The sequence below is a fragment of the Myotis daubentonii genome, chromosome 2 (assembly GCF_963259705.1).
Source record: "Myotis daubentonii chromosome 2, mMyoDau2.1, whole genome shotgun sequence".
NCBI lineage: Eukaryota > Metazoa > Chordata > Mammalia > Chiroptera > Vespertilionidae > Myotis > Myotis daubentonii.
In genome coordinates, this window is record NC_081841.1 from 97256415 (window position 1) to 97265804 (window position 9390).

Sequence of the window (9390 nt, forward strand, 5' to 3'; positions counted from 1 at the left end):
AGGTCCCAGGTTCGATTCCGGTCAAGGGCATGTACCTGGGCTGCGGGCACATCCCCAGTAGGAGATGTGCAAGAGGCAGCTAATCGATGTTTCTAACTCTCTATCTCTCTCCCTTCCTCTCTGTAAAAAATCAATAAAATATACAAAAAAAAAAAAAAAAGATAATTACTATAAATCCTGTTGCAGGTCAGTTAGTTTTCTTTACATTAGAGAACGTGAAGTTAATCTAAGTTTACCAGGTTAAACAAAGTAAACCTAAGTTTAAGCAAAAATTAGTCTAAGCACTTTAACCTTACATTTGTGAGCTATTATTCATTCCACTGGATAATGCTGGCCTCAGTGAACTATTATCACTATTTAGAGGTATTAATACAACCGATATGCACCACACATAAGAATGTTGAATAACATCAATCTCTTTAATATACCAAATTTACATTAAGAAGTAGAAAAAATGACAAGCTCAACACAATACATTATACACTCAACACAAGATAATTATTAGTAGGTTGGTGTCATTTCTTTTCCATTATTGTGTACAAGAGAGCCTACTAATCTGAGTGTCATTAAGTATGACTCTCATAAGAAACTATGAAATAGATTTTAAAGATAACTTTGAGATCTCTCATTTCTTTTTTTTCTTTAATATATTTTATTGATTTTTTTACAGAGAGGAAGGAGAGGGATAGAGAGTTAGAAACATCGATGAGAGAGAAACATCGATCAGCTGCCTCTTGCACACCTGCTACTGGGAATGTGCCCGCAACCAAGGTACATGCTCTTGACCGGAATCGAACCTGGGACCCTTGAGTCCGCAGGCCGACGCTCTATCCACTGAGCCAAACCGGTGAGGGCTCTCTCATTTCTATTCATGTTTGCACTTCACTGTTAAACAAATCCTACATAGGCAGTGATGTTTCCTTTTCTATCAAGTGTATTTAAAATTCCTAATTTAATAAATTCAGAAATTTAATAAATAATTTAATAAATTTAGAAATTTCCTAATTTCTAAACCCAGTAAAAGGCTCACCTTGCTCAAAGCATACAGATCCAGGATTTTTCTCTCTACCACAGGGATCTTCAAAGTAGATCCTTGAAGTTCCCAAAATTTTGCTAGTTGATCCAAGAAGTCCAGTCTCACTCTTGTCATTGCCTAAGATTATTAAAATACAGAAATCAGAAATAAGAACCACATTATGGTTGAAAGTAAATGTGTTGCACTAAACGAAGGTATTCATTTCTCAAAAGAAATTCAGATTTTTCATTATTGCTTAGTCCAACCTTGTAAAATAAGCTAATAATAAAGAAGCAAAATATTTCTAATAAACTTTATTCATTAAGGCAAAAAAGTTACTCTAATATACATGAATGGTTTTCATATTATCAACCAAAGCAATTTTCTGGATGAAGATGGCTTAAATTTAAGCTAACCAGAAAATTAGGTCAAATTATTCTGTTTCATTAAGCATTCTGCCATTTCATCTGTAGATAACATGCTTAAGGAACACCAATTCTCTACCTCACTGATATTAAAATCCTTCATCAAGTATCTAATTACAAGAGCGTACAGGAGAAAGATATATATTAAAATCTCAGAAAATGTTTTAGGAGCATCAAGGGGGGAAAAAAGCCTCACATGACATATTAAGCCTTAGCTAAGATCTCTCTTTTGTACTCTAAAACAGTTTTCTATCACTCTAAAGAATCTCCTAAAAATCTGACAGACAAGAACAACAATATCTAAATAGAGATTAGTAATATTTAAAGGGAGATCTTAACAAATCAAATTAACTTTAATTAATTTAAGATTTTAATTTAAAAATTAATTAAAACTTTATTCCCCTGGAAAAGTACTGTTAGCCAAAGGAGGGGGGTGGAACTTCTAAAAACTACGTTTTTTGATAGAATTTATAAAACTATTTTCCGATCTTCTAACAGTAAGAAAAATTTTTATTAAAACAAGTGCTGAAGAAAGTACAACTTAAGAATTCCAGGTTTCTGAAATTAACTAAACTGGATATTTCAACTACAAAAAATATGGCTAGAGATAATTTCCCATAATCCCAGTTAAGTGGAAAACAGTATTAACTACCTGAAACATTTTTTTTTTTTTAAATCAGAAACATCCTTCCATTCAAACCCAATTAACATTAACTCTGAGCACTGGTACATGAACTTCTCAAAGTTCTCCACCAAGAGCCCTAACATAAAAAAATGAATCAGGAGGCAGCAATGGCTATATAATACTCACTTCAAGTTCATTCAGGCGCTGGACTCTGGGTGTGAAACGAAAGCTTTTTACTTCACATGCAAATGGAGGTTGCCAATCCTAAATAGAAAGATTTTTATTTTAAAATATATTGTTATATAAGCAAGGAATGCATTATTCCTCCCCTTAATTTAAGGGCTGAGTTATCACAAATCATGACAAGAGAACAAACAACTAATAAGTCTTCTTTATTATACAGACAGAAAGAGTCATATTTTTAAATATTTTTATTGATTTCAGAGAGGAAGGGAGAGGGAGAAAGAGATAGAAACATCAATAATGAGAGAGAATCATTGATCAGCTGCCTCCTCCACACCCCACACTGGGGATTGAGCCCGCAAACCTACGCATGTGCCCAGACCAAGATCCACCCAGGTACCTCCTGGGCTCAACCACTGGGCCCCAACAGTCAGGTGAAATAAAATATTACTTATTCCCAATTACTTATCTCTAATATTCTTAGTATTAAAATTTTATCTATAAATCCTCATATCTCACAAGTACCACTATTTACATCCCACAATTATGCTTTCCCCAATTAGTCAAGTACAATGCAGTGAGCTCATGTATCTCAATACAATGTCTAATAAACATTCAAGTTTACAAATAAAAAAGAAAGCAGAATTTGAAAGAAACAAAGAGTACAATTAAAGATTTAAAAATAATTTTAAGTACTTATATAATTGGATGTCTTTTTAAATATATTTTATTGATTTTTTTACAGAGAGGAGGGGAGAGAGATAGAGAGTTAGAAACGTCTATGAGAGAGAAACATCGATCAGCTGCCTCCTGCACACCCCCTACTGGGGATGTGCCCGCAACCAAGGTACATGCCCTTGACCGGAATCGAACCTGGGACCCTTCAGTCCACAGGCCGTAACTCTATCCACTGAGCCAAACCCGTTAGGGCTGGATATGCTTTTCATTCATGTATAATGTGACACAGCACTTTGCAGTCTATGTTATATAAATGGGCATTCAAATAATTTTTTTAAAAGTAAGCAAACCCATAGAACAAGAACAATTTCCAGAATGGAGATGCAATATAACTAAATGAGATAGTACAATGCAAGTAGGGTTCTAGAAAATATACTCTGATTTGGCCTAAATATTAGTAAATCTATTTGAAAACCTGAGTAATCAAAAACATTTACCTTACCTTGGAAACTAAAGAAATCCACCCGTATTGAAATTAAGTTAATCGAAATTAAATTTTCATTAAGGTGACGTACAAAGAGAAGGTCTATTATTTCAACCTTGTTTTAAGTAATAAAAAAAACTTGTGTTTTGTTTTACCAAAAGGAACCTTGAACAGAATTTCTAATTCATGAAGGCAACAGTAAAAAATATGGTTTAGGAAAAACTGCAGTGCCTTAGGTTTTGTCAATATTAGGTAATTTTGGTAGAAAAATGTTAAATGAAGCTTTTGGAGGATGACAATGCCTATATCATCACTCACCATAGCAACTATCTGTTAATGCGTTACTTGCAATTGATAGTCTATAATCTTAAATTCATTTAGCACAATGGGAGTAGCATGTCTGGATATTAGAAGCAAACAAATGGGTCTATGTTCAAAATCTACTTTGCTACTTGCCCCAAATCATACATTTGGTAAGTTGTTTAACTTACCCAGACCTGCCTCATCTGTAAAATGAGACTTTAGTTACCTCCTAGACTAGAGCTTCAAAGAATATTAAATGAAATAGCTTGTAGGTGCTATATTAGCTCCTCTCTCCTTCCTCCCACCTTCTCTCTTTTTATTCACTGGGGTGCACATCACCATGGTAGTCTGTAGTGCGAGTAGATGCTTTTTAAAATGCAACACGGGTAACAGTACTTAACATTTTAGTTGTATTATTAGTAGACAAAACATAAAGCAAGGCTTTCCTTTAAGAAGCACTAAGGCAGTGGTTCCCAAACTTTAATGTGCATTAAGAATCATTTGCGAGTACTTGCTAGAAAAGCATATTCTATGAGGTCTTCCACACACAGACACTGATTCCGGCCTGGGAATGAGGCCGAGGGACCTACATTTTAATTTTAACACGCATCAGGCTGACCTTGGTGCCGGTGCACCAGGAACATCATTTGAAAAACACTGGTCTAATGGGTAAAGACTCTGCTGACCTTGAAGAAATCACTCAGCGTCTCGGGGCATTAACTGCCTCAAACGGGTAGGAGTAACTGCTTTCTCTACCTTAAAGATTGATGTAATGAACCTATCAGCAAAGCTGGTTATTTGCAGTAACTGCGATTCGTAAATCTTTAATCCACCATTCCTAGCATCAGAAGATTTCGTTTTCTTCCACGTCTATCATTGAGAACTCTTCCTAAACCTCTACATTTAAAAAATAAATTCTGTTCCTCAGGGAAGACTTTTTCATTGCAGCAGTAATTAGGCTGGGGTTCTTGTTTGGTGATACCGTCCTAGGGGGACAACGAGAGCTCAGATTACTGCTTAAGAAACCTTAGCCGTGAGACAAGGCCTGCAAATATTTAATAAATTAAGCATTAAGAAGGCTTGGGTAAAGAAACAGCCGACGGAGTTGTTTTTACTCTGGTTCTGTAAGGACTGTACAGGAGTGTAGGACACACCATGCCATTAAGACTTCAAACACCTCATCGGCCAACGAAAAAACCTAAAGCCTTTTGTTACCCTTGCCCACAATCCAGGAAGAAACGTATCAGTTCCCAAGTTCGAAGCGGAAAGGCCCCAGGGACTCCACTCCCGTGTTCAGACAAGCGTACATCAGACCGCAAAAGAAACCAAGGCAAAAAAAAAAAAAAAACATCCAGAAACTGAGCTTCTAGTTGTTGAGAAATAAAGGAGGGCGAATGTGGAAAGACAGAAGGACCGGAAGAGTAAAACTGAATCAAATACATCGACTCCCCCACTCTCCTCTTCTCCCCTCTCCTCAGACGCAGGTACCTTGGGCGGTCGAATTTTGCAGATGCCGGTTTTCTCCGCCAGAGGCCGGATGCGGCCGATAAAGCTGAGCGGGTCGGTGAACTCTTCCCAGCTCGGCTCAAAGACCGGGCACTCCGGCGGCGGCACGAACTCGGCCGCGTAGCCCCCCGGCCCCGCGCCCGCCATGGCCAAGCCCAGGGGGCCCCGCGGGGCAGCAGGTGGGCGAAGGCTGGCTGAAGCCCACCGAACTCTCTCACGTCCCCTGACGGGGGCCGAAGCGCATCTTCTGGGACCAGAACCGCTCTACACAGGAACCGCAGAATCGCTTCCTCCTTCGTTTGTTATTGTTTCCTTCGGAGCTTCGCCTCACAGAGCTGGGACTTTTCCGGAAGTGAACGTGCTGTCAAATCCCTCCGCCACGCCAAGAACAGAATCCCTCCGCAGCAGCACGACGCCTCGTCCTACGACCTTCCTTCTTCCTCCCTTTCCCGGCAGTTCAGTGTTGTTCCTGGTCTCCTCGTCCGTGAAAGCTCCGCGCTGTCCTACGACTTCAACCGGCACACCTGGGAGGTTCCATGATCTCTCCTGGGGGGGTGGGGGAAGCACACGGAAATGAGGTGAGACGCGCTCTTCCGGCGCGGAGGAATGTGTAATGCGTCGGAGTGCAAAGGTTCTGCTTCCGGTGTGTGGGAGGGGGCGGTAAGCCAGTTTCCCTTTGTGTATAAATGGACGGAAAAACCAGCCCGACCCAACCTCAACCACCCCGCCTCGCTGCTGGTTCACTTGTCTTTTCCCACGTAACTGATCTTTTCAGATTCTCTTGTTTTTAGCCCTCTGACTCTTAGTGTCTCTTATAATAATCTCGGCCACTTTATATCGCCCCATCTCCGTGACAAGTTTGGGTGGAACCCCTGCCCCAAATCCAAACGGCTGGCAGAATTGCTTTTTTGATCACGTAGAAGCAACCGCTTTGACCTTGCTTTTCCAACTGTTGCCAGCCCCCAAGTCATCTATCTCAACAGCAGCCACTTTCCTCTAGCACCACACACCCTCCGTAATCCTTTCTCAGTTTGCTGCAAAAGCTATGACAGCTGTTCTGACCCTGCTTGTCAAAAATCTCTCTGCCTGTATCCATCTCCACTTCCTCCAAGTTGTGGAGAATAATGCGGCAATATCGAAGGAAACCATGAGAGGGTATTTCTTAGAATCAAACATTTGTTGAAGGAAGACTTAGTTAGCTTCCCAGGGCTGTTCTCCTCCCTGTTGGCTCTGAGCTTCCCCCGGAACCAAAATTGCCAACTGTGGCTGATGGCTCTCAAATCTGTATTTCCAGCCTGGGCTTCTCTCCCGAGCTGTATCTAGCTACTTACTGGACAACTCCACGTGGTAAACTTAAAGTACCTTAAACTCATAGTTAGTTCTCCAATGTTTTTTTAGTGTTTCCAGTTTCCATAAATGACTTCAACCATTTACTCAGTTGCCTGAACCAGAAATAGGAAAATAATCCTTAACACCTGCTTCTTTTTAAAAATATATACTTTTTTTTATTGACTTCAGAGAGGAAGGGAGAGGAGGGAGTGATAGAAATATCGATGGTGAGAGAGAATTATTAATGGGTTGCCTCCTGCACACGCCCTACTGGGGGTGGAGCCCACAAGCCCAGCATGTGCCCTGACTAGGAATCCAACGGAGACTGGCAACCACTGAGCTACACGTGCCAGGCACTCCTGCTTCTTTACTATCCATATATAATTACTAGAGGCCTGAAGCCCTTGCAACCTGGGCTTCGTCCAGAAGGCCATCTGGAAGGATGTCTGGAATGACGTCCAGAAGGTCATCTGGAAGGATGTCTGGAATAACGTCCAGAAGGTCCTTTGGCTGTCCAGTCTAATTAGCATATTATGCTGTTATTATAGATGTATCAAGTTTGGAGATTTTATCGCCTAAAAATCCTAAATCCATCCATGTCTCTCCATCCCTTTTATCACTTTCCTAATTAAAATTTTTTCTCATCTGAACTGTTGATAACAGCTCAGATTTTGCACCTGTCAAATCCCTCTCTACTCAGTTGTCATAATGCTTCATCTAAAAGCAGTCATGTCGCCGAAACCGGTTTGGCTCAGTGGATAGAGCGTCGGCCTGCGGACTGAAGGGTCCCAGGTTTGATTCCGGTCAAGGGCATGTACCTGGGTTGCGGGCATATCCCCAGTGGGAGATGTGCAGGAGGCAGCTGACCGATGTTTCTCTCTTATCGATGTTTCTAACTCTCTCTCTCTCCCTTCCTCTCTGTAAAAAATCAATAAAATAAAATATATTTTAAAAAAAATAAAAGCAGTCATGTCATTTTTCATCTCCAAACTCAACAGTTCCAAACTTTTTACTAGTTGCTGCTCTACTCCCAAGCTTCATCTCTTGTGCTTTTTCATATACATACTACACAGAAATTATTGTGGTGGTTTGAATGCACCATGCTTTCTCTCACCTCTGAGCCTTCATAGGTAATGTTTCCTTTGTTGGAGCATATTTGTAGTCTTCTGACCCCAGTTTCCTATACCCCTTTCTGGCTAAATTTCTACTCATCCTTCACCTGTCAGCTTAAAGATCACTTCCTCTGGAAAGCCTTCCCTAATGCTCTAAGTTTGTTTAGTGAGCAGCAACCTGTGCTTTCTTATCAAACTTTTTGAAATTACTTAATTACTTTCTTCCTCAGACTATAAACTATACGAAGGCAGGGGCAGTGTCTGTTCCATCACCTAGAATAGTACTTGGTGTTTAGAATGTGTGCAATAAATATATGTTGAATTAATGAATTAATAAATTCACTTTGTGTTTCATTGCCTCTCTTACGTTTACATTTAATAAATTGTATTTGAGACTCTACTAGGATGTGATATATCCCTCCATTTGATTATAGCATCCAAAAGTTGATGCCCAGTTACTTATACTCACCAATCTAATTTTCACACACAAACACATTGAGGGGATATTTCTGCGTCAGTTAGCCTTTGTGTAGCAAACCACCTCAAAACTTTGTGGCTGAAAATGATAATTTTATTATTACTATTCTGTGAGTTGGCAATCTGTTCTCATGGCTTGATCTGAGATCACTCATGCAGCTATAGTCATCTAACAGCTTGACTGGAGTTGGAGGGTGCAAGATGATCTCATTCACATGGCTGGCAGTTGGTGCTGACTGTTATCTGGGAGGTCTCAATTCACATGACTTCTCATCCTTGGTAGGGTTATAGGGCTTTTTTTATGGCATGGTGGTCTTCGTGTTCCTGGAGTATGAAAGTGGAATCCTAGATCTAAAGTCTAGCCTCCAAAATGTACAAAATCACTTCTATGACATTCTGTTAGTGAAGAAAGAGGGTGGTAAATTAACTCCATTTCTTCACAGGAAGAGCAACAATACTACATTGCAAAGAGATATAGAGAAAGAAAGATGTAATTCATTGTGTACAATTATGATTTACAACAAAATTTGAGATTTTTTTACTAGTTAAATTTGGACAACCATGTTATTCACACAAAAAGGAAAAAGTAATGAAATTCTAAGTAAATCAAGTAACAGTGAAATAATTCATTTCATTAAACATTGAATTAAAATATAATGGTTTTGCTTTAACATTATTAGAGCAGCAAGGCCCTGATAGACCCTCAGTAGAAGCACAAATTCTCAAAAGTTTGTATTGTTCCTGTTGGTTTCCTATTATTCTTTAAAGTTATACTTATTATCTAAACTATCCTCCTAGTAGCATATAAAATTATAAAGTAACGATTCTCAGTATTTTTTTTTAATCTTCACCTGAAGATATTTTTTCCATTGCTTTTCAGAGAGAGTGGAGTGTGGGGCAGGGAGAGAAACACAGGGATCAGAGCGTGAACCCACAATCCAGGTGTGTGCCCTTGATCGGGAATTGAACCTGAGACCCTTCAGTGCCTGGGTCAATGCTCTAACCACTGATCCACGCTAGCCAAGGCAATTCTCATTCATTTTTATTTGCCTTGATACTCCTGAGAAATCTGTAGCAGTCACACTAGCAGTGAGTCTGTAAGAGAAGGGCAGTAAATATCTGCTGGGGATGAAAAAACCTTCTACAGTTGCTTCTGCCTCAGATTCAGATCCTACCCTTACCCTCATACCCACCCCTTTGAATTACTATTGCAAAGATCCAAAACTTGTGTTTTATCAGCCTTTCTGAGGGCA

General features: G+C 39.7%; 1 protein-coding gene across 2 annotated transcripts in view; it reads right to left on the reverse strand.

Annotated features, from left to right (window-relative positions):
• Window positions 1-5742, reverse strand: part of KDM5A (lysine demethylase 5A) — a 98162-nt gene extending 92420 nt beyond the window's left edge. For both annotated transcript variants that reach the window (XM_059683911.1, XM_059683910.1), the window contains exons 1-3: window positions 5202-5742; window positions 2252-2329; window positions 1031-1153 (exon numbers count right to left, since the gene is read on the reverse strand). In XM_059683911.1, the coding sequence (XP_059539894.1) occupies window positions 1031-1153; window positions 2252-2329; window positions 5202-5366 (366 nt within the window). In that variant the 5' untranslated portion in view covers window positions 5367-5742. The remainder of the gene's footprint in view (window positions 1-1030; window positions 1154-2251; window positions 2330-5201) is intronic.
• Window positions 5743-9390: the final 3648 nt, after the last annotated feature.